At 54.2% G+C, this 24040-nt stretch overlaps 9 protein-coding genes across 10 annotated transcripts; 6 read left to right on the forward strand and 3 right to left on the reverse strand.

The window, feature by feature from the left end:
- Positions 1-617: 617 nt before the first annotated feature.
- On the reverse strand, positions 618-1317 carry PV07_08545 (ADP-ribosylation factor 6; the record flags this gene model as incomplete). The annotated part of the gene is made up of 3 exons (XM_016395721.1): positions 618-671; positions 728-1143; positions 1224-1317. The coding sequence occupies 3 exons, from the start codon at positions 1315-1317 to the stop codon at positions 618-620; spliced, it is 564 nt and encodes a 187-aa protein (XP_016245577.1).
- Positions 1318-1730: 413 nt separating this feature from the next.
- On the reverse strand, positions 1731-3659 carry PV07_08546 (uncharacterized protein; the record flags this gene model as incomplete). The annotated part of the gene is made up of 1 exon (XM_016395722.1): positions 1731-3659. One exon carries the CDS (start codon positions 3657-3659, stop codon positions 1731-1733), a length of 1929 nt encoding a protein of 642 aa, XP_016245578.1.
- A 1446-nt stretch (positions 3660-5105) lies between these two features.
- PV07_08547 (uncharacterized protein) lies at positions 5106-6622 on the forward strand (the record flags this gene model as incomplete). The annotated part of the gene is made up of 2 exons (XM_016395723.1): positions 5106-5612; positions 5666-6622. 2 exons carry the CDS (start codon positions 5106-5108, stop codon positions 6620-6622), a joined length of 1464 nt encoding a protein of 487 aa, XP_016245579.1.
- Positions 6623-6730: 108 nt separating this feature from the next.
- Positions 6731-8312, forward strand: PV07_08548 (uncharacterized protein; the record flags this gene model as incomplete). Its single annotated transcript, XM_016395724.1, has 3 exons — positions 6731-6924; positions 6996-7578; positions 7641-8312. The coding sequence occupies 3 exons, from the start codon at positions 6731-6733 to the stop codon at positions 8310-8312; spliced, it is 1449 nt and encodes a 482-aa protein (XP_016245580.1).
- Positions 8313-9608: 1296 nt separating this feature from the next.
- On the forward strand, positions 9609-12292 carry PV07_08549 (TIGR01456 family HAD hydrolase). Its single transcript, XM_016395725.1, has 2 exons — positions 9609-10522; positions 10582-12292. Exons 1-2 carry the CDS (start codon positions 10110-10112, stop codon positions 11546-11548), a joined length of 1380 nt encoding a protein of 459 aa, XP_016245581.1. The 5' UTR covers positions 9609-10109; the 3' UTR covers positions 11549-12292.
- A 360-nt stretch (positions 12293-12652) lies between these two features.
- On the forward strand, positions 12653-16517 carry PV07_08550 (uncharacterized protein). The gene is made up of 3 exons (XM_016395726.1): positions 12653-13501; positions 13616-13771; positions 13824-16517. The coding sequence occupies exons 1-3, from the start codon at positions 13315-13317 to the stop codon at positions 16004-16006; spliced, it is 2526 nt and encodes an 841-aa protein (XP_016245582.1). The 5' UTR covers positions 12653-13314; the 3' UTR covers positions 16007-16517.
- Positions 16518-16860: 343 nt separating this feature from the next.
- PV07_08551 (uncharacterized protein) lies at positions 16861-18505 on the forward strand. The gene is made up of 2 exons (XM_016395727.1): positions 16861-17565; positions 17707-18505. The coding sequence occupies exons 1-2, from the start codon at positions 17104-17106 to the stop codon at positions 18139-18141; spliced, it is 897 nt and encodes a 298-aa protein (XP_016245583.1). The 5' UTR covers positions 16861-17103; the 3' UTR covers positions 18142-18505.
- PV07_08552 lies at positions 18163-21335 on the reverse strand. 2 transcript variants are annotated; one of them, XM_016395728.1, is made up of 3 exons: positions 19805-21335; positions 19078-19749; positions 18163-19018 (listed from the first exon to the last, which is right to left on the reverse strand). In XM_016395728.1, the coding sequence occupies exons 1-3, from the start codon at positions 20725-20727 to the stop codon at positions 18457-18459; spliced, it is 2157 nt and encodes a 718-aa protein (XP_016245584.1). In that variant the 5' UTR covers positions 20728-21335; the 3' UTR covers positions 18163-18456. The 2 variants fall into 2 exon arrangements, with proteins under 2 accessions (XP_016245584.1, XP_016245585.1); XM_016395729.1 differs by having other exon boundaries at positions 18163-19749.
- Positions 21336-22290: 955 nt separating this feature from the next.
- Positions 22291-23994, forward strand: PV07_08553 (uncharacterized protein). The gene has a single exon (XM_016395730.1). The coding sequence runs from the start codon at positions 22585-22587 to the stop codon at positions 23749-23751; it is 1167 nt and encodes a 388-aa protein (XP_016245586.1). The 5' UTR covers positions 22291-22584; the 3' UTR covers positions 23752-23994.
- Positions 23995-24040: the final 46 nt, after the last annotated feature.

Genomic DNA, 24040 nt, shown 5'->3' on the forward strand with positions numbered 1-24040 from the left:
CACCAGGCGAACTCGATTACTCCGGATTGATACTATCACAACTCCCTCGCTAGCCTGTTCCTCGAAAGCCCCCCTCACGGTGTCAGGTACGAGTAGTACACACATACAGAAAAGGTACACTAGTACGATACATGGTGGTTGCACCTAAAACCCCGGTCAAAGCCTGACTCGCTGACTCGTTTCGTATCTCCCCTAACTCAAGAACGTTGAATGCCTTCATCCAGCCTTCCGCCAAGCACCCATTTGCACAGCTCTGTCTGTCACATTCCCTCAGTTGCCCCTCTGTTCGCCCGTCCCTCGCTCATTTGTCGCGAAGATGGTAGGAAGTTGGGCAGACCGAGCAACATCAAAATAGGTCAAGGTGGTTATGCACGACACTGTCTTTCCCATCCCGAGGAGCATTGATCTGTCTCCTGCTCTTACAGCACCCCCGCCCTATCGTGACGCTGGGAAATCTCAATGCCCTGAACTCCATTGATCTAATACATCTCGAATGGGATCCGCCCCGTTTAGGTATCATGGTTGCTGTTGCCCCGATCGTCGCCACATGTCCCTTCCACTGGGCCAATCTGAATGCTGTCATTCCGTCCGAGACTATCTTCATCGACCGATGTGTGTTATTTGACAGGTGCGGGCCTTGGTTGCGCCTTGACATTCGTCGAGAGCCAGCTCTGTGAGGGCGTGGTCAACGCAAATACTATTATTTCAGGGCGTAGTTCAAACTCACCAATCCTTCGAGCAGTCCTTCTCCGGTGGTGGCACAGCTAGGAACCACATACCAAGTCCGGTCCTTCAATTGGCCCAGTCGCAGCTTCTCAGTCACCTCAGTAGGGGTCATGGAGCCTGGGATGTCTTGCTTGTTGGCAAACACCAACAATAGCGCCTCTTTCATTTCTCGGTCCAGAATAATCCTGTGGAGTTCTTGCCTGGCCTCGTCGATGCGTGCTCGGTCGTTGGAGTCAATCACAAATATCAGACCTTGTGTGCCGGAAAAGTAGTGTCGCCATAACGGCCGAATCTTGTCCTGTCCACCAACATCCCAGACATTGAACTTGACATTCTTGTAGGTGACGGTCTCGACGTTGAAGCCAACCGTGGGGATCGTTGTGACGTCTTGATTCAGTTTCAGTTTGTACAGGATTGCTGTCTACACGTCAGGATCTCTGCATCGCAGTGACACTATGCGGTGCAGCTGACTGCGCAGCCGCCATGTTTGGACTCACTTGTCTTGCCAGCAGCATCAAGACCCAGCATCAACAGTCGCATTTCTCTCGACCCGAAGATCTTGCCCATCATCTTGGATATTTGGTTGCCCATCTTGTTAGTTTTGCTGCAGGGCGCAGCTTATCGTTCAGGAGGTACGGCGCTGTTGGAAAATCGTGGGTTGCGCAGTCAAGAGACAGCCGCTGTGATCAGGTTGCTTGCGGGCCACCAACTCGACCCGGCAAGTGAGTTCGCCTACGCAGGACTCGGACGACGAGGACAAGGGCGGAGTCTGGGAATCTAAAGTAATCTCATAGAGCCTCGAAAACGGGCTGCCGCTGTCAAAAGAATTTCAGGGGACAATCTCGTCAATTGAGTGGATGAAATGGTACCCCGGCTACTGCAGCGCGGTTCACAGTCTCCAAGTCCGGAAAGGGGCGCGTGCTGAAAGTGAAAGTGGATTAAAGGAGAGACCTGCACTAGACCGAAGGAGGAATAGCCGCAAGCCCCCAGCACGAGGACGAACGTTAAAGCACGTGTCGCACCGATTTGGTCTCCTCTGGTGCCATGAGGATTCCATCAATGAATGCCCACCCTTCATATCTCATCAGCTTCCATTTCTCGGCAACCTTCTTTGTGACCAAGTCTCCCGTAGCCACTGCGTCTTCTTTCGAGTCATGCCCAGCCTCGCCCGCAGTCTGGATGCCCCGCGACAGGTACTTTTGACTGAGTATCTTCAGCCTGTACCTTATCGGCAATCCTCGAGGGTGAGGATACAACAGGACTGTATCAACCACGCAGGGATGTATGATCCTCACCACGTTCAGATCGTTTTCGATGGCATGGCCTAGCAGGGGAGTCTCTCGGCTGATGTGATCGAACAGTAATTGCCTGGCTGCAGCCGGCGAGTCCACTTTACGGAGCTGGCATTGATCGAGATGCGCCTTCTGGACCGGGTCAGAGAGTTCGGATTCGTACGGAAGCGCGGAGGCAAAGGCCTCCTTCGTCACTCCAGAGAACCTAGTATTCAGATCGAGAATTTCCCCAAACGGTCGCACCAAGATATCAAGCAGGAGTCTTCCGTCCGGCCACGAGACAGCCGTCACTCGAATAACTTCCATTCCATGTGTGGTGTAGCCCATTTCGCAATCGAAGGAAACAGGTTGTCTTAGCCGTACGTCAGGCTTTTCTGGGGTGTGCTCAAATTGGAGGATCGTTGCGAGGCGCTTGGGGTCTTTGACGACGAATACGTGTGAGTCGGCTTCTGAACACCCTTCACTGCCTTGTGGCTTGTTGCAGCACGGGTAGGTTGCTTCTGACTGGCCTTGAATTCTATCTCCCTTCTGAGGAGCCGCACGATTTGGCCGAGCCCAGTGATAACGACACCGTCCCTGGCTTGTCAAGCGACCCATCTCATCTCGACCGGGAAACACCTGAAACCTCGTACCACATCGATCGCAGCTTTCGAAGCCCCTGGCTGCTGCCAATCCTGCCTTCGCCGAGGCAACTTCTGAGCTGGATGGTTGCGTGGTCACGTAACCGTATTGCTCCAGGCCTTCCAGAGGAGTGCGGAGATGCTTAAGCACAGCAACCTGCTGACTGAGAGATGAGAGACCAATCGAAAGAAGATCGCCATTCTTGTCAACTGGCTTGGTATGGGCGTTTGCCGTCGATGAAGCTCCGGTCCATTCGGAGACTCTTTTGATCCACTCCTCCATAGTCATCTTTCTGGTTCGCAGAATATTTTGCGCCATGGTGTTCTTGTAGATATCGCCTCCCAACCTCGTAGCAGTTTCCTCTTCGTCGAGTGCGAACCTGATCAATTCCTGTTCATCTAGCACGAGCGACTTGGACCTGTTGTCTGAACTGGCAAGCTTGCTGTTCTGGGTCCGCATCTCCTCGTGCAACTTCTGCAGCACGGTCAATCTCGTTTTAAGGAGAGCTGGAGCATTCGGAACGTTGCGAGGCGTCAGCGATTCGACTTTCACGGGTTGCTTTCTGACCAAGAGCGAAGACTCCTTGCGGGCCTTTGTTGGTGGAGGTGACACGGATCTTGCAGCCGAAGCTGGCTTTGATTTGGCACGTTCTTGCACCACATCGCGTGTAGTCTGACCCAGAGTTGGGTTTTCTTGCGTGGTACGACTCACGGTCCGGGAGGGTGGAAGTCCCTGCTTCCCCGACGATGACGGGGTAGAGTCTTTTAAGCTTCTAGTCTCCGATTGCACAACATCGGGGTTCTCTGGTGGCTCGGGAGGCGATTCTACCCTCCTTCTCTTTGGAGGCGGAGATGATATGTCGCCAGCGCTGAAGGGGTCATATTCTTTCGCAGAGTTGAGCAGGGGGTCTGCCTCAGGACTAGATATTCGCCAGCTGTGTGCGAAGATACAGGTCTGTAAGCTGCAGTCATCCTGTCGAGGACATGCAACATTGCGAAAAAGGCCAAGAGAGGAGAACATATTGGAAAGATAGGATGAGGATACCGGACTGATAAAGGAGAAGTGGATAATGATGTTGGTGGTGATGTTCTCGATGTTGTTGAATCCTGGTTGGCGTTGAAGTCAAAGTCCAGTTGGGGGCTGAGGAGCCTGGGCGGTGACCAACAAAAACACCACGATTGGAGGGTCGTTTGTAGCCCCAGCGCGGCGGGCAAACCCATGTCAAGAACCCTAAGTGGGATAGCCTGGCGAGGAAAGGATTCTGTGGTTCTATGCGTGGTATTCACTCTTGTTACCCAGAGGTATACCTATTCGTCAACTATAAAAGTATTTACTCTACCTTTAGACACAGTGGTGTCCCCATCCTTGTTAACAACATTAGCCATATCTGATCTGGCGGCCACCTGGTCGCGCCTCAGAAACAATGTCTATTCTGCGTCAGACTGTCCCACTTATTTCTGAAGAAGGTTTGTCCCCAGCTATGCCGGTTGGGAACACTCTCGGTCGAAGAAAGCTGGTAGACCGTGCATCTGGTGTTTTGCCATGCTGTTCGGGGAATCGTGCGGACAGTAAAACTTGATCCGGCGTCTTGGGGTTGGAGTTTATGCAGGCTTGGTCAACGAGCAGATCGAAACTTTGTTCGCTATCAGGTAATCCCAAGCCTTGCAGTTGGTGCCATGGGTGATAAGCCCTGCTCCATTTCCGAAGCAAGGACTCCTCGGGCGTGGGAGAGCCTCCTTATCGCCTGTACGAGAATGGCTGAGATAACGCCCACGGGGGAGCAGAAGAAAGTAGACGGGGGTTTCGAGGGTTCCAGGTGACGTGTGGGAGAAGCTGCTCAACAGTCATAAGGCCAAGAAGAAGCCTTCGTAAGAAGAAGGGTGTTGTTCAATCTCATCCACCTTCCAAGTGCTATAGAACGCAGCTACTCTTTCCAAGGGAATCCCCCAACAACACTCAATTTGTTTTGTCCAGTCGCGCCCCGTGTGATCGACAAGTATACCGGGTGTGGCGAATTTGGGCTGTCAGCCTCGCTGGGATTGTCCCAACACGTTTTGTTGTGTGGTCTGTGCAACGATTCAGGCTGCTGAGGGAGTCTGGTGTCAATCGTCGACTTCGACCGTCACTTGTGAGAGGACTGGCTGGGCACTGACAAGCCGATGAGGTCAAAGCTGCGTCAGTGACACAGGTGCAGAATCGATCAAAACTCGGCCAGGCGAGCCAGGATAACATTCCCGGCGGGTTGGAGGGTCGTTAGGATCGGATAAGCAAGTGGGAAGGAAGGTGGTGCCCCCATTCCACAAGTACCGGGGTGCCCAAAGGAATCCCCTAGTTGACTGACTTACTTTAGTGTGGCCTGCAGGCGAGCGAAACCCGTCGCTGGCAACCAGGCAGCAGCTTCTACGAGTCAGAGTGGGTCTTGGCAGCAGACCAGCTCATCCCTGACACGTACGAGGTACAAAAGTCATGTTGGTGCCATCATTACCCTTCGACCTTCGCAGCATCGACAGCCAGATCCTCTTCTCCAACTGGGAGATGGCTCCCACCCTGAGGAAATCGTCAGGTCAGTCCACTCCCCAGAAGGCCCAGCACCTCGTGGTCCTCGTCCACGGCCTCTGGGGAAATCCCGGCCATCTCAACTACATCGCGGACGCTCTTCGGGAACGTTACAGCGGGGAGGAGCTCATTGTCCTGGCCTGCCGCAGAAATCTAGGCAGCCTTACCTACGACGGCGTGAATGTGGGTGGAGAAAGGGTTGCTAAAGAAATTGAAACCGCTGTGGAAGAACTAGAGCGCGATGGACACAGAATTACTCGTTTTTCAATCATCGGATACTCTCTTGGAGGTCTCGTTGCTCGCTACGCCATTGGACTGCTCTACCACAAGGGCTATTTTGAGAAGATGACCCCGGTCAATTTTACAACTTTTGTCACACCTCATCTCGGTGTGCGCACTCCCTTGACTGGATATCAGGTGGGCAGAATCCCCTAGGAGACGCAGCTCTGTGTCTAACTCGGGTGCATCAGAATCATCTCTGGAATGTAGGAGGCGCCAGACTCCTCTCGCGATCGGGCCGACAATTATTCCTGATTGATACCTTTGGCCGTACTGGCAGGCCACTCCTGAGCGTCCTCGCAGACCCAGACAGCATTTTCATCCATGCGCTTGCTCGATTTCAGCATCGCACACTGTACACCAACATTGTCAATGATCGGTCCGCCGTGTATTACACGACCGGAATCTCAAGGCATGATCCATTTGTCGACTTGACAAAGGTCAACCTACATTATGTCAAAGGCTACGAACCCGTGATACTGGACCCCGATCATCCATGCGATCTGATACCTCAGGACGAGGTGCCGTCCTTTTATCAGAGATTTTGCATGCATAGCCACCACTATCTGCGTCGCGCGCCAATATTGCTTGCGTTGGTGGTCCTTCTCCCTGTCGTCTTCGTGGCGTTTGTGGTGAATTCAGGCATCCAGACACTGCGCAGCCGGCGGAGAATCATGCTTCATGAGGCCGATCATCACGGTGAAGGGTTCGGACTGTATAGAATCCCTTGGATGGTCCAGGATATGCGTGTTGGTCTCGAGGATGCTTTCGAGAACGTGAATGCTTCTCAAGAACAAGAGTATCTACCAGAGGGCTCGGAGGAGATAGCAGATGCAATAGTAGAGGATCCTGTTTCGTCTACCATGGCCTTTGCGAAGACCTCGTCTGAATCATTGCTGTCTGAGAAATCAGACAACGATGAGCCATTCCCCTCTGAAAGGCCGTCCAGTTTCCCGACCTTAGCACTGACCACGGCCCAATTTGCCATGATCAAGGCGCTGGATGATGTGGGATTCCGCAAGTTTCCTGTTTACATCCACAAAAGCACCCACAGCCATGCAGCGATCATTGTGCGTGTCTCGAAACCTGCATTTGAAGAGGGCAAACTGGTGGTCAAGCACTGGTTAGACAACGAGTTCCACATCTAGTATCGTACCAATCGCCGAAACCAACAATTTATTTGGCCTTGACGACACTCCCGAACACTTTTATTCGGCCTCTCTCTCTCTCTCTCGTGTCTTACCTTCATTCTCATGATGTCCATCGACGCTCGAATTCGGGATATCCTCGAAACAGCCTCAAACTACGCGGCTGGAGGGATGCATATGAAGCTACGACATATTGAGCTCTTCTTAGAAGGGGACGAACCAACGATTGCCAATGTCCTTGCCAATGTCACCATCAAATACGAGAAGGGAAACAACAGTCGACAGAACATCGTTACCGCAAGGTGAAATCGTTCAACGACCCCGAGTTCAACACCATCGACCTTGTCCTACAGTGGGTTGCCCATTGTCTCAGACATGGATTATTTGCCAGTGGTGGTACGTTAGAAGAGGTCCTCACCGCAGCTAAGAGGAGACTCGATCGGCGGCTACTCTCTAAAGATGGTATTCTCCCGTTCTGCCCGCAGATTTCAAAGAGAATGCTCGACCTTCAGAAGGCGGCTAGTACACAGCAAGCACGCAAACAATCGAGACAATGGGCTATCAAGCTGGATATCTTACTCGTCTTCACACATGATGTCCGGCGCGGCACTTCCAAAGACCTTGCAAAGCTCCCCAGAGGTGTCATGAAAACTCACAATTCCGGCGTTGCTCGAGCTATGGGACACAATAACAAATCGATGAGCAAATTCTACAACGGGGACGAAGATGAGGCGTTAAATATTTACAAGGCTGGAAATGAGGTGACTGAGATCGATACAAGGATCCTACAAGCGCCAGTTGGGTATAAGCGGCCAAACCAATTGGAGGTGCGCAAGTTGATCGACGACTACATCATTGCCAATCCTGGCAAACTTCCAGGCAACCAAAACGACGCTCAGCTCTTTATCGAGCCGGTACCACAGAAAGATCATCCCCGCAGTAAGGAATACAAGAGAGTTCGTCTGTTATTAGTCAACATCTTCACCAAGAGCTTCGAGACCAGTGGACAGAACGACAGAAAGCGGGAATTGCTGCAACTTCGGCTCCTCACATAGTCGAACCAGATCCATTTGCTGATGCGCTTGCCGCTACGGTCCAAGAGAAAGCTCGTCTTACCGGTGGTGCCCTCAACCCTGAGAACTCCATCGCCCACCTCGTGGACCAGCAACAGCACCGGCAAATGCAAACACCCCAAGCAGTACATACCATCGACACCTCTCTCCAAAGCCTTGACCCAAGACTTTTTGACCCGACACCGCTTGACCCGAGACTCCTTGACCCGGGCCTCGATATCCCCAGCGCCTCTTCTGATCTCCTTACGGGGCGACAAACCGAGTGGCTTGAAGGCAATCTAATAGCGACAGACGAAGACGAGGACGAGGACGAAATCATATCAAATACCGACACTAACACCGACGGTATACCTGATCCTATAGACGCCCCACAACAGTTTCAGCGGCCGGACGATGAGAACGCCGGCCATACCCTTCATCTTCCGCCTCCAGACTTCGATACTTCAGCAAGTACAATCTTGTCTTGCTTCCTGGCAGGGATGTTATCGTGGAAGGCAATGTCCCAGCCGGCAACACTCGAGACAAACCGGCCCCGGTCCGACTCACTTGTCCAGATTGTCCAGGTAAATCGTTCAAGAATATCGTCATCCTTCGTGGTCATCGCAAGAGACGTATAGCCACCAGAACCGAGGAGGCCAAAAGAAGAATCGGAGCCCAAGGTGGTGCAGCTAATTCACCCCCGCAAAAGAAGAGAAGGACAGCCAGCTTCCATTGCCCTCAGGCCTCTGGAAGAAAACCAAAATAGCACAGTCTGACAGAGAATAGACGCTATCTCAGAATATTGCCAGTCACTCCATAGCGACGAGAGACCCGCCAGCTCAGAGATAGCCAATATTGCTAATACGGGTTAGGATGCCACTATGCCTAAGGACAGAATAAATTCCCTTTTCAATGATGGTTACCTTTGAGTCAATAGTGAATCACTTCTCTGTACCATTTCTCGTCAGACTGTGCACTTACTTTTGACATCGAAAAGGTCGCTGTCCTTACCCTCTCCACGCCATCATCCTAAACATCTACCACGATCACTAGATTCGTAGTCAGACACTGGTTGGACATCGAGTTCCACATCTAGATATTGTTCAGCGTTGTCCCGTGTCGCTTCTGACGCCGACCATGGGAACCTAGATGCATGTGTTGTTGGGTGATGTCCCAGAGCAGTTAACATCATGTCCAGCGTTAATCTCGTCACTCGGCTTGTTTTTCTTGCGTCCTGGGGCGATCTCGAGGAGGAGCAGAGTGGGTATAGCGCGAACCACTGTCTTCTTTGGTAGGCCTTGGGTGGTCCGCCTGTATGCAAGACCCCCAATCCATCCGCACCTGGTTCGGCTTGTTGTACTCTCAAACAGTGTCCCGCGTAGCCGTCGTCATCAGGATTGTGCAATCGAAAGCAAGCAGGATGCCAGCAAGTCCCACACGTAGGACACGCAGGATCAGAGTCTCGATGGGGATAATGCGGCCCTTTATCTGAGGGTCTCTTCCCACGGCACCTGTAAGTGTGGACGTATCAGCACGGCACATGTGAATGCAACAATGTACCTCCGTACCTCAAGGCTCCGACGCGGATGAGGCTCCCGAGTCAGCGCAACCACGAACGAATGAGAAGGGCCACTCGTAAGGTTTCCGAGGCGGGTACTCCTGACTAGGGAACCCGGGTCATTAGTTGTTTGGGTGAAAATGGAGCATCGATGACAGCAGTGGCGTTGCATGATCGTCAGCTCTCAGAAAACGAAGGCCGAGCAAATGTGAGAGAGAAGGCTGAAAACTGGAGACGGCCAGCGACCGATTCGTTAGTCGAGCCCGTTTGGCGACAAAGACATGTGGACCGCTGCAAAATTTCTGTAACTCGACGCCTCGGCGATCTCCAACCACGGGCTGCTGGTACATGTTGTCCCCTACTCCAGTGGTTGTATCACAGTCCGTCATGGATGATGCCCCAGCGCAACCAGGGTCTCTGCGAAGATTTAATGCACCGTTGCCAGAAGAATCCGTCTCTATTCGCCCAACCCTCGCTCGGCGACGTCATGGCCATCCCCATCCTCACCATCGTCTCTGCGCTGTGGCCATGGACCTGCCGAGCACTGCTCCATTCCTTCACCGAGGGATGGCCTTGCTCAGTTTTCGTGATATCCACTGTTTGGGTTTCAAGTGTCTGATATCTTCCACTTTTCCTCCACGTGTGTCTCCGATTTGCCTCGAGGGCTTTCGTACTGAGGGTGGCCGTGCCGTCTCGAGGGCTGATATATAAACCCGCCCAAAGCCCCCGGATCCCGTCATGGTCCTGCAACCGACTCCGTATTCCCCAAGCCAGCCATAAGTGACGATTCGGTGCATCTTGATTAATCACGAAGGCGACCGTTTTGGTGATCATACTACCTTGAGACGGAGAGAAGATATCAAACAGGCTGCCCATCATGTCGACCGACGGGGCCCCCCCAGATGTGGACAACGGCACACTGTATCCCACCTCCAGCAAGGCATCCCAGCGAACTATGCGCAGATTGTCCAGCCAAAGCGCCCAACGGGCAGATCTATTTGGAGGACCTACCGTTGTTGCTCCCCCACAACATATGGACGTCCACAGCCATGCCAACGAAACTGCCCGCGCCATGGAAATGGCGAAGCATCACTTGGCCGAATCATCCCCAACAATCACACCACCTGATTCAGGGCCTGCTACCCCTGATGACAGCGGCCTGAGCACGACCGACAAGTATGCTTTCGCTTTTGATATCGACGGAGTCCTCATCAAAGGTGGCAAGGTGATCCCCGAGGCCGTGGAAGCCATGAAAGTCCTCAATGGCCAAAATGAATATGGTATCAAGATGTACGTGTCTCCGCCATCTTATCTTACATGGGTTCAAGCATGCTAACCCTTTCCAACAGCCCTTACATCTTCGTCACAAACGGTGGCGGGAAGACCGAAGAGGAACGATGCATCCAGCTCAGCAATCAACTCCAAATGGAAGTGTCCCCCGGCCAATTCATCTGTGGACACACGCCGATGAGGGAAATGGCCGAGAAGTATCACACGGTCCTTGTCGTTGGCGGCGAAGGCGAAAAGTGTCGCGACGTGGCCAAGGGCTACGGCTTCAAGGACGTCATCACCCCGGGAGACATTATCAAAGACAACGCAGACACCACGCCCTTCAGAAAACTGACGGATGAGGAACACCGAAACTCCAACGTTCGAAACTATGGGGAAATCGAGATCGAGGCCGTCTTCGTGTTCGCCGATAGCAGAGACTGGGCTGGGGACTCGCAGATCATCCTCGACCTGTGCATGAGCAAGAATGGCCGCCTGGGCACCAGGTCCGAAACCTTCGATGAAGGTCCGCCGGTTTTTTTCTCCCACAACGACGTGGTCTGGGCGACCTCTCACGCCTACTCGCGCATCGGCATGGGAGCATTACGCGCGTCCCTCGAAGCCATGTTCAAAGCAATCACCGGCAAGGAGCTGAAGACCATCGCCTTCGGCAAGCCGCAAGTGGGCACGTTCCAGTTCGCCACCAGGCTGCTCCGGCAATGGCGGAAAGATACCCACGGCATCGATCGACCTCCGGAGACGGTCTACTTTGTTGGCGACACCCCAGAATCGGACATTCGAGGCACCAACGAATTCGACGAATCACGCGAATCCGAGGCGACGTGGTACTCCATCCTGGTCCGCACCGGGGTCTTTAGAGAAGGCACGCGGCCCAGGTACATGCCCAAGATGACGGTGGACAATGTGCTGGAAGCAGTCAAGCATGGCATGAACAGGGAATTCGACAAGGCGATCAAAGATCTGACGATAGGGGGTGCGGCACCTCAGCTCGCTAACGCCATTGTTGAAGACGACTATGAACGGTAGAAGCCACCACTGTCATCCCGACCACTACGACCGCGCGGTGCCGCCACGGGGTTTCTTGTTATGAACCGACAATCTTCAGTTTTCAAACTCAATATTATACCCTACGAGATGTTGTGCAGGAAGGATTTGGCGTTGGCCAAGGCGGCGTTGGCGTTTGCTTTCCGTCTACTCGTACTATCATGTAGGGTCCGGCCCTTTTGAGGCCACCCAAGAATGGATGACCTTTTTCACGATCAACCGCTCGTCCTCCAGACTGTTCTGTAACTAGTGGTTCGCTGTTGGGGGCCATCGGCTAAGATTGGGGGCCGTCCGAGTGCGCGAGAGGAATTTCTAGAGGGAGACAAAAACCCTCACGGCCAACGAAGATCATCTTTGATCTATTGGTGGCCATGTTTACTTTGCCATCAACGACCGCCGGTTAGACATCTGCGCCAACGAATTCTTGGACTCGGTTCGCCAGGAACTGAGTCCGCGAAGTCAGGTTTAGGAAATGGGTCGACCGGCCGGGGACGAGAAGATCCGTTTCCTTCGTCCTTCGCTTGTAGCCGCGGTTAAATATAGGTAGGCGTCGATAGTCAAGCAACGCAGACAGGAGGCTTTGATGCACCTTGCAGATCAGTGCGGTGGCACGTAACTCCGGAGAGATCTATCAGATGACAAGGCGATAGAGACTCTGGTGCAGTATGCTCGACAGCTTCGCTAGGCATCAAGCTAATGTGCGGTGCTCGTCCCAAGGCAGCAAGTGAACCAGTGTCAACAATGAGCACTAGACTCACAAATGACAAGGTAAGCGAATGTCTGAGAAGCAAGCACAGGAAATAAGCAATCGATGTCTTGGGGGCGTTGCTGGCTGAGGGTGGGTGATTAGCAAGGACATGGACGAGGGGGTCTAAATAGGGAATGCATCTGCCTATGGCTTGCAGGATTAAGGAGAGAGTGGCTTTGGGTAGCTACCTAACTCACCTGCCACCTGCTGCTAGGGGGCCATCGCTGACTACTCTGTGTCCCTACGAGGAGCTGGTGCAAGCACTGGGCACCCCGGCACCTAACAAATAACACGTCGCACCGACCACCCACCCGTCATTAGACACCAGCTAGACCACCCGCAGAAACCCACCCGAACCTGCTGTTGCCCAAACTCTACTCAGCTGCGACCTGTGTGGTCTTGGAACCACAGTCGCCAGCCCAGTCTACCAACACATCCCAAACACTTTCTCGATCTTACACAAGAATTGCACCCCCTCCCCATCTCATCACCCCTGGCAGCCCGTCAGGTCCGTAGAGTCGCGTTTCATTCTACCTTCTCATTACTGTCACTTTCACCTTTTCCCAGCATCCTTCCTCTGCCATCATTCGGAAACCCGCAGTCAGACTGACTGCCTGCTCGGTTGCCCAGAAACTCTCTTGATCGGCGTCGGCGCCCTTGCTGCGCGCTTGGCCAGCCATTCGCTTCAGCTGATCGTCCTCACAATCCAACCTTTGAGAACATTAAGAAAAGAAGGCATTTCCTCTCCAGATATTTCTACTCATCACTCTGCTCCGTCTTTGTCAGGGTCACCTCTCCATTGCCTGCTGCGGCTGGCCAAACAACGCGTCAAGACGACCGACTGCGTCGATTGAAGGAGAGTCGCGCACTGTGCGATATTGTGTGATATCAACTGCAATCATTCACCAACAACTAAAAAGCACCTCAGGCATCATAGGCAACCGGTCTCCCTCCTCCCAAACCGTGTGGCGAAGAGCGCACCTGCGCCTGTAGCCGCATTATGGCAACGGGAGGCGCAGGCACTCCGAGCCCTCCACGACCCTTTGCCCAAAAGCCACCCCGTGGTGGTGGTGGTGCTCCGGCGCCTGCACCTGCACCGTTGACCACCGCATCTCCTCCCTCAAAACGAGAACTAGCATCATGGTGGAAAAAGTTCAGGAAGACGACAGAGAAGGCGGATGAGAAGGGTAAGAGAGCCAAAACAGTCATGTATTTCCAGGAGAGGCTGCTGTTCAGGCAGCCGGCCTCTCCCCAGGTGGTTTGTCAACCGTTCCCGGCTTGTCAGCTAACTCCTCTATCAGTTGAAGCTCCCACTGGCATCTTCGGCGTTCCTCTGGCCGAGAGCATCAGATACGCAAATGTCGCCATCTCCTTGCAAAACGAATACGGTGAGAGTTTTATCTATGGCTACGTTCCGATCGTGGTTGCGAAATGTGGAGTTTTTCTCAAAGAGAAAGGTACGGACTTGCTTCTGGAAAAACGCTGTACGAGCAACTGACAGGTTCTCAGCCACCGATGTTGAGGGCATCTTCCGACTGAGCGGGTCCGCGAAACGAATTAAAGATTTGCAGACCATTTTCAACTCGCCTGACAGGTACGGAAAGGGGCTAGATTGGACTGGCTATACTGTTCACGACGCGGCCAACATCCTTCGCCGCTACCTCAATCAGCTCCCGGAGCCCATTGTTCCTCTCGATTTCTACGAACGATTCCGCGAACCACTTCGCCAAATCCAGGTCCCCACAGGACCCGACGGGGAAATGCAGTCTCGCGATATGAGCGTCAATGAACACAGTGCCGCCGTCACTGCGTACCAAAAGCTCATCACGGAGCTACCGCCTTTGAACCGCCAGTTGCTCCTCTACATACTCGACCTGCTGGCGGTTTTTGCGTCCAAGTCGGACCTCAACCGCATGACTGCTGCCAATCTCGCCGCTATCTTTCAGCCGGGCATAATCTCTCATCCTTCGCACGACATGTCGCCGGGAGAATACCGACTCAGTCAAGAGGTCCTGATCTTCCTCATTGAAAATCAGGATAATTTCCTCATCGGAATGTCAGGCACCGCCGTCGACGAGAAGACTCAGAAGGATGTTGAGAGCGGTGCACCATCTCTACGATCTCCCAAGGCTGTAGGGCGGTCTGCATCCAATGCCAGTGCTGGGGCAGAGAGTCTCCGAAAATATGGTGTCCGGCGTAATGTTTCCGTCTCATCACGAGGTTCCAGGGAGCGAGGAAGTCCTGGAGTTTCGAGCCCAGGTACTCCATCAGGAGTCACTTCTTTCGCCGCAGGTGCGGGAATAGCACGGAGCAATACTGTCCCGTCGAAGCGATCTCCAGCTATCACCTCGAATCGCTTTCAGAGGTCTAACGACAACACAGATTCGACAATTCAATCAGTGGGACCGCATGCCGCGCATCCCGTCGTTTCAGCCTTGAACCAGGAAACTACAGCTGAGTCGAAGTCCTCCAGATCTGGGTCTATCCAACCAGACGATGCTGACGGCAGAGGAACGTTGGTTCCTGCACAAGCCGCCCAGGCACCCGGTCAGTCTCCGCAACAACTAACCCAACCTCCATCAGCAGCACAGAGCGTTCCAACCCAAGACCAGACCGGCCAGGTCCCGGTCACGGCGGCGGCTGCGGCTGTGGCTGCGGCTCCACCGCCCACCACCACCCGAGAACGAAAGATATCTAATCTCTTCCCCAAGTCACCGATATTTGGCCCATCAGATCCCAACGGGAGGCAACCGAGAAAGTTACAAAAGAAGCCAAAGCTGCCCGGGAGTACCAACGACAGTGCACAGAGCTCGCTGAACTCACTCCATGGTGACGAGGCCGGCACCTTCCACACGCCTCTTGTCTCCCCGGATATCAATAGCGCTGGGCGACACGATCCATTGACTGCTGCTCACGGTCCCGCTCTCACGAACACTGCCGCAACACCTGTCAACGAAACACCAAGCTCGAAGCAATTCTCGACGCCACCGACTGGAAACAACGCGCAGAACCATACGGCCGGGCTAAAACCGCGTTCGTCGCCACCAGGGTCGACACACTCCCGCTCTTCTTTTACGGATCCGTCGGACCCCGACGTTGTCGACGACGGGCTGCCACAACCCGAGAAGGAAAAGCGTCGTCATCGATGGCGATTCTCCTCTGCGGCAAAGAAAGGGGAACAGTCGCCGCTTGCACCACCGCCACCCGTTGGCCAGAATGCCGGGGCAAGGGGAAGCAACAGTTCAATCGGAAGTTCTAATCGGCCCAGGAAGAGCTTTACCGGGGATTCTCAACTGACGCAATCTTCGTATATCGATCCGAGCGGGAGTGGACAGCAGCCCCTCGTTGGTCCCTCAAGCCACGAATCAAATGATGTGCAGAAGGATCCCAATGCAGAGACAGAGAAGAAGGGCTTGTTTGGTAAATGGAAAGCCAAGATGTCCCAGAACCGAGACGAAAGGCTGGCCGAGAAGGACCGGGCCAAGAGTCCTCCTCGAAATGAGCAAGGTTCCTCTCGGAGCAGCCTGGCGGCTTTCGCCCAGGAGCACTTGGCACCTCGAGGAAGATCATTTGACCGGCCCCGTGATGAGGCTCTGTCGAGTGTGGCCGCAAGACCTGTTGCCGAGGGGCAAGCTCAAGGAAGGAAAGTCTCAATGGATCCAGGACGGGCAGAAAGGCTCCCGGGTGCATAACGGGTTTGAGTGGGCTATCACGCAACTATTGTTTTGGAATAGATATGGATGGTCTGTCATGGTATGGTGTGGAGCCGGGCCAGCACAGGTTTGATTGTTTCAAGAGTACTTCACTTGGATACCTGGGCTGCGACAAAGGCAAAGTTACCACATTACCTTGGATAAGACGGCACAAGCGAAAACAGCGCGAAGGCGGAGGAGAAAAAGCAGGGTTATGATTAGGGACAGGGATGGGGTGTACATTGGATAATAAAATGGATCGGAAATATCATGATACGGCGCTATTGGCCATACCGGAGGCGTCGACGTCGTCGTCATTGACCTGCTCCCACTCTTTTGCCGACATGTTCATCGACAAACAACGACTACGCCAGTGGTGGCTTGAATGCAACAGTGCACTGTTACCGTTCGTGCGTGAACTTTCAGCGGTTGACGACTTTCGCTCCAATGCTTTCAATCTAGACACTCCTTTGCCTGATTCTGCCAAAAAGGGAGAAGGCAACGACGGTCGTTACTATTTGCAGTATAGCTCACTTATACTCGTACGCATTTGCTCACAACGCTGCCAACGTAGTTTAGTCGCTCTCAGTTTTGGGCATTGGATGAGCTGGGCGTTTCTTGGCCCGACCGCAGACGGCAATAGACCTTGGATTGCGAGTCTTGAAGAACTTGCAAGTTTAGGCTTGTCTCGCCTGCGGAGTAATAGTACAGGTGACGCCTTACGAGTCTAGTTAGTTGTCTCTAATAGCGGATTCATGTCACGTGCAGTGGCAGAATTCCCGCCTTGTCTTCCCGCCGCCCAATAATAATAGTAATGATGGACGACAAACCTCCTCGGGTCTTGGACTGCTGATTCGGGGTCCCCGCAAATTTCCAAGGGAGGTCGAAAAACGTCCCAACTTCACCAACGAGCAGCTTTCTCTGCTGTCGTTCTTCGGCGTGCTCACCCCCTCTCGCCCTTGCACGAGTTATCGTCGACACAAACTCTTGGACGATCCAGCCGGCCGGAGTCCGGCGGGCCGTAAAGAGGAGGGCAGAAATTCAAAAGAACAAAGCTACATTTATACGCTCGGTCGAGCCGCTCGATCGGGTCAGAGATGGCCAGCAAAGCTCGCGCGTTGCAGCGGGCGTGCCGGCTCCATCTGCGCAGGGCAAATGGCGGGAGCATCGCCTTTCCCACCTCCGCAACGGCGGCGGGCTTCTGGGACTTTTCACCACGCGCCTCCTGCTCCTCCTCCTCCTCCTGTCTCGTCCCTGAGAGGCGGTATATGTGCCTGAGCGCAGCTTCTGTTCGACCCGCGTCCTCTCCGTCGTCGTCTTCCTCCCTCCTGGACCTTTCCGGTCATCGCACCCTGCTGCCGCCGGCGCGGCGACCGCAATCGCATTCGCGCCATGCGAGCACGAGCACGAGCTCGAGCTCCTCCGGTCGGCGCGCCGTCACCGTCACCACGGACGATGGCCGGTATGGTTGGAACGAGCTGAGCGCGGGCGAGAAGGCCGCGCGGGGGACTCAGCAGACGTTCAATTTCTTGCTTGTCTCGCTGGGTCTTGTCGGCACAGTGAGTTGACACGACACGACACGACACGACACCTCTTCCTCCCTCCATCCTCCATCCCTCCCTCCCTCCCTCCTTCGCTCCCAACTTATCCCCTCCTTTCCTATTCCAACACATAACTGACTCCGAGACCCCCAAACACAGATCACAATCGCCTACCTCCTCTACACGGACCTCTTCGCCCCGACCTCGTACACGGTGCAATTCAACGCGGCGGTGTCGCGCATCAAGGCCTCGCCCGAGTGCCGCGCCCTGCTCGGCCCGGCGTCCCAGATCACGGCCTACGGCGAGCCCACCTCCAACAAGTGGGCGCGCGCCCGCCCGCTCGCCCACGCCACCGAGGTCGACCGCCTCGGCACCACGCACTTCCGCATGCACTTCAACGTCGCGGGCGCCGAGAGCGGCGTGATGGGCGTGGTCGCCGTGCACATGACCCGGCCCCGCGATGGCGACCGGCTCGAGTACGAGCTGCTGAGTCTGACCGTCAAGGGCCACGAGACCGTCTATCTGGAAAACAAAGGTGCGGACAAGGGACTCAAGGGGAAGGCCGCAAAGATGTTCGGTGTGCAGTGGCGGTAACGATCAAGGGGGAGATGTGGCTGGAAAAATGCACCATGGCAGATATTAACATTTTGGACATACGCAGTGTATATTTAAAATGGTGGAAGAGTCCACGTGAATGGTCCACAAAAAGCATATCAATTCCTCCCATGGCTCGTGGATCTGGCTGCAGCCACAAGATCGGTGCTCAGTACAGTCTGAGGGATGGGCTTCGGATCGCCCCCATGAGATCTAGCCAGGAAGGTCCTACCATGGCCTTCCGTCTGATTCGCAGCATCAAGGTTGGTCACAACCGTCGTGCTGTATATCCAAACCAAACCGCTGCCACAAGCTTTACGCAGGCACTTCCTCACGCTTGAGAACCTGGATCCTTCCACTTCCCACAGCTGTCGCTACGGCTGGCGTCGGTGACGTTTCTTCAAGTCCATCCCCCTTTTCTTCGGCGGAGATGGGTTGGCGCCTGTGACTTGTAATATCAATCCCCAGCACACCACCGATGTATCCTCCCCTTTCGCCCGGTACACTAAACTCGCGAAAGGTGTAACCCCATTCATTCAGCCAGTTCCTCACCCCTTTCCCCACTTTGTCTTTCCCATTCTTGGAGTGATGGCCTGTGCCCGTGATTGCATAGATGATTCTTCTGCCTCTCTTAGAATGGGTGAGGAGGATGTTCTCAAGATACTCGATGGCTTCTTCGGGGTGCAGGCCGTGGAGGTCAATGTAAAGTTCTTCGTCGTCGTCAACGGGGGATGTAGAGAGATGTTTGTTTCTTTCCTCATAGAGGGCCTTGGCAGCTTCGCGGTGGGCTTTGCGCATCGCATCATTTTCGGCCTGGCCCCGGAGAGAGAGGGCTTTCGCAGCCCGGGCGTCATTCCGGTTCCATGCTTGTGCCGCGCTTTGGGCTCTCTCAGCATTGTTCATGAAAATCATGGGAGTGCGTCGCGGGGAACTTACCTTTGCAGGAATTTGTTTCGTATACTTCCGTGCTTGATCGCCTCCTGCCTGTATTTCAAATACTGCTGATTGGCACGAGCGCCAGTCTCAAGCCACGGGATATGCTGAGGTTCGGGAATCTTCCGTGCCGCCGCACTCTCGGAGCCTCCATACGTTCTGATCTTGCGTCCTGTGTCGCCTTTGCGCTGCTGACCAGTGACCGGGGACGGAGACATGCGAACAACCTCTGCAAGCGAGGAGGGTGTCTCCTTCTCTGCGCTTGAATGACCGTGTCTCGACCGGTGTCCATGATGCTTGGATCCCCGTTTTGCGGAGCCTAGACTTGGAAACGCTTCAGGGTCGTCCATAGACAAAGATGAGGGCGTCTCTGGTCGATTTTGATGACGCGAGTTGGGCCGAGAATGAGCTCGGGGCCCAGCGCCCAAACTACCCAAAGCACCGCGATTCTTTTGATTGGCAGGAACGAAGGTGTTTCCAGCGGCCAGACCGGCTTGAAGGGTGCTCCTGATGTTCTGGTTGGTAAGCGAGGGAAATTGTTCGTAATGATCCTGAAGTTGAAATGGCTGTGGAGCAACAGGGCCTTCGCCAACAGTGAGATGATTGATGAGAAGCGCGGGATCGTGCGAGAACTGGCACGCATCGCCGGCGAGACAATTCCCATTCATCCAGTATCTAGAGCAATTATCAGTATAACAGACGGCATAGAAAGAGCGGGAAATAGCCTCACTTGCACAGATAGCCGCTAGTGTCGTGGGCAAAACGACAGTCAGCACGAAGGCAGGAGCCTGATGTAAGCCAGTATTTGCAGACGATGGGATTCTTTTGCGGGCCAGGGGTGGAAGGTCGGGCATGGTTGACTGCCATGGATTTGCCGACCAGCACGTTGTTCTCGGTCGACGGAACTCCCGTATATTGTGCGTCGGCAGTGTCTGTTCCAAGCAAGGACGCGATGGTAGCGCCCAAGTCGTACGAGTTCTTGTTTAGTGCTTCCTCGATTTCTTCATCCGTCTTTCGGTCGCCCAGGACGGAACGCAAGATGTCGTAGGGACTCATATCTGGTTGAGGAACCCATTCTGGTGCAGCAGCGCTCAAGCCCCCGGTAGCGGTGGAGGAAGCGTTACTGGTAGTCTCGTCGGCCAACAGCCAGTCAACGTTCTCGTGTCCATAGTCGCCGTACGTATCCGGTGCCGGACTCGCGTCGGAAAATTCGTAAGCATTCAGGCTAGGGCTGTGAGGAATAGGTTGCGCCAGAGCAAGGCGTGGTGAAGGCCGGGGAGATACAAAAGGAGACGGGATATTGGATTTCTGGCGGGAGAAGCTGGGCCGCGAGGCTGGAAATCCTGCCGAGAGCGCGGGGCTCGAGGAGAGCGGAGGAGGCGATCCTAAGGGCGTAGGAGCACGATTGGCCTGCCAGGGAGCGGGAGATGACTTGCGAATGACATGATGTCGCAAGGGGGTCTCGGAAGTCTCTCCTCGTTGAGCATTTCGATGTTTCCACAGGGCATCAAGGACGGCATTTTCCAAGGCTGCTCCCTTGAGACCAGGCACTTTGCCCAACAACTCTTCCAGACGCTCTGTCTTATCCTCCTCTTCTATGGTCGGATCGTCGAGAATAGGACGACAAAGATCGTATTGTTCGTCAGAAATCATTTCGGTCGTGATCGTAGTCTAACTGTATGTTGTAGTACGGTAGGAACGGGGAATTTAGCGGGTCCGGCTGATGCTCGACATGAACACGCAAAAGCGCGCATGCGAATCTGAATGCTGAGGCGTAGACGAGGAATATCTGAGGTGATTTTACCGATTGCTTCAGGGTATATGAGACATGCTTCTGTGAACAAGCACTGGAGAGCCCAAGAGCATTGGCTGCGGGGACCGGACTGCGGTTGCCTCAGCTGTGGTACTCGTCAAGAACAGCCGACACGTTCACCGAATGGTCAAACATAGACAAGTTCATCTGGCGAGGGCAAAGGCAGTGCGAAGTTCATCGCCAGCTGAAAGTAGACAACGCCGTGGGGTGGAGTCGATCAAGGTCCTCAGCCGCTCCAGGCTGCGCGGGTTCGAAGGCGAAGCAAGGCGATTACCGAGAGTGAGTGAGCGAGGGAGGAACGGAATCGTTGGAAGAGGAAGAGCAAATGCACAGGTATATCCCACGTAGGCAGTACTTTGTAAACAGGTGAGTTTGAGCAACACATGCACCGCAGCTCTAGGGTGCCAGGATAGAGAGGTGGTTAGGTACAAGACCGAGAACAGGGGGGTGGACCGACGATGAGGAGGTCGATGCGTGGGCAGTTACGAGGATCGACTACTCCATCCAGGCTTTGGGTACGTGGTCCACGGTAGTTCGAGGCAGGGCGGGGGGAAGGGCCACTAACTTAGGCTGCCCGCTTCCCACTGCCCTCTTTCCAGGCTTCGGGCCCCCGTGGTGCCAGTCGTTTCAGTGACCAGTAAAAGAGCTTAGACGGGATGTGCCAAATTCCTCGTATCACCAGGGATCTAAGGTACGTACGGAGTACTCGGTACATATCTCTCCCCTCAGCTCGGGCGCCCGCACGAGTCTCCTCCACCAGCAGCCCGCAAGACAGCAGGGGATTGGTGTACTATAAAGTATACGGAGTGCAAGGCTCAGAAGAGCAGCTGAGGAAGACTCGCCTTCCCATCGTCTCCGAAGTAGATTTCCATGGGACAATAGGATAGTGCATTCTGGAACAGGAGATGTTTGTGAAAGATAGCACATTGAATGTGTGAAACAGGGATGTTCTGGGCATCAAAGGGTCCATCGGGCGACGCAGGATCCCGTGTGATTCAAGTTCAAGGCCCAATAGTACCGAAAATCCGTGCAGCAGCCTCCTTTGGCTCGCTGCGATGGCCAGTACCGTAGGTATACACATGCAAAGCCCATATACCGAGGAGCCTGTGTAAGGAAAATATAGCACAGTCTGACGACGAGGTAGCCGCCAGATCAAATAGCTGATATCGTCAATCGAGGATAGGGGTATCACTGTGTATAATGATAGAGTACATGTCCTTGTAAATGACTGGTATCTCGGAGCGAATAAGTCAGAGTGACCACTATTTAGAGAACCGCCAGACTGTGCCATTTGTTCTTGAGATGGGCTGGCCGAGTAATGAAAGGCACAAGCAATAATCCTTGCTCGCTAACAACACCGATGATATATGCAATGATCCACAACCCGGAAGTTGGCGTTGCAGCTTGATCCGAAACTCATCAGCCCGCCAACCTCTCAGGCCGCAGTTTTCATCAACGGCCGTTCCCATCTTCTATGAGTTCCCAGTCTTCCTACAACTCCATCTCCTCCTCGCATACCTCCTAGGTGCTGATTGAAATCCATTCGTCCTGTTGCAAAATGCTCGATGATCACGTCTGTTGAGCTCGCGCCGGCTCCCTATCCTCGTTTGCCTCCTAACTGCCAGCCATTTGCTGGTGCTTACTCTCGATCGCCTCTACGTCCCTAACATCATCATCCTCTGTCCTCCTTCCACATAATGGCTCCAAGTCCTGTATCACTCCCCGATTCCGACGATGAATCTACCCCCGCCGGGCTCCTCAGTCCCTGGAGACCTCCTCGACGATCCATTTCCACTGGCAGAAGTTCTCCGTTCGCTCAAGGTCGATCAACAGCATGGCGGGATGAGCTGATCAATAATGCTGAGAAAATGAGCCGCCGTGCGTTTAGAGTGTGGGGTGGTATGACACTGCTGCAAAAAATTCTCGCCTGCGTCGGTCTGGCGGCGTTGGCCACCCTAGGTGTCCTGTTCCTTGCGTTCAACGAGCGTATCTTCGGCTGGCTCGAACCCCTCGCCGAACGCTGGAAACACACGACCGGGGGCTGGACAATCCTCTGGGCAATCGTCTTTGTCTGTGCATTTCCGCCCGTCATTGGATATTCCACTGCCGGCACCACCGCCGGCTTCGTATATGGCGTCGGCGAGGGCTGGCTTATTCTTGCGTCCGCGACCGTGGCCGGATCTTTCTGCGCTTTCATCGTCTCGAGAAGTATCCTACGGAAGTGGGTAGAGCGCATGATCGCTCACGACAAGAGATTTGCCGCTTTCAGCCTCATTCTGAAGCATGACGGGTTGAAGCTGTTGGCCATGATCCGACTCTGTCCTCTGCCTTATTCCTTATCGAACGGCGCGATGTCCACTTTTCCTACAGTCAGCCCGGCGATGTACGCCCTGGCCACGGCGATGGTCACCCCCAAGCTGTTGGTGCATGTCTTTATTGGAAGTCGCTTGGCCGTCATCGCACGCACGCGGGAGAAGATGACTATGGGAGATCGAGCCATCAACTACGGAAGTATTGCATTGGGTGCCGTAGTGGGTAGCCTTACGGGATTGTACATCTATCGACAGACGATGGCTCGAGCCAAGCAGCTCGAGGCTGACGAGACCAACTCCATTCGAGACGCCGCACGACGAACCGGTCTCCCGCCGCCAGATTTCAGTGACGATCCCGAGGCTCAGGCCGCCGCGGACACAGTTGCTGACGACACGATGGACTACTTTGACGAATCGCCTAATGAGCGACCAAGGTATCATGATGAAACGGACGACGATGAAGATGTCTTTCGAAAAGGCGATGGAGATGATGATGAACCTGTGATTGCCAACATCGGTCTGCATCAGCAAAAGAAATACGAGGGCGCATGAATGGTCGTTTTGACGGATAACAGGCTCTGGGAACAAGTTTGGTAGATTACGATAGACTCGTGGGGAGCCTCAGGGAATGAGCGAAGGTGTATACTCGGTAGACAACGGAGGCCCCAATCTCGCGTGTCTAGGGCGCCGTGTATCAATTTGGCTGTTCGCTGCATCTCCTTCGCTGCTACCAATGCCCCTCTAATCATTCGATGTTACAGACAACCTAGGCTGTGCATGGCTGTCCCGTGGCCATCGATCGCCTGGGCGTCGGATCAGTGGCGTCTGAGGCAAAGGCTCT

This window comes from Cladophialophora immunda (assembly GCF_000835495.1).
Source record: "Cladophialophora immunda strain CBS 83496 unplaced genomic scaffold supercont1.5, whole genome shotgun sequence".
NCBI lineage: Eukaryota > Fungi > Ascomycota > Eurotiomycetes > Chaetothyriales > Herpotrichiellaceae > Cladophialophora > Cladophialophora immunda.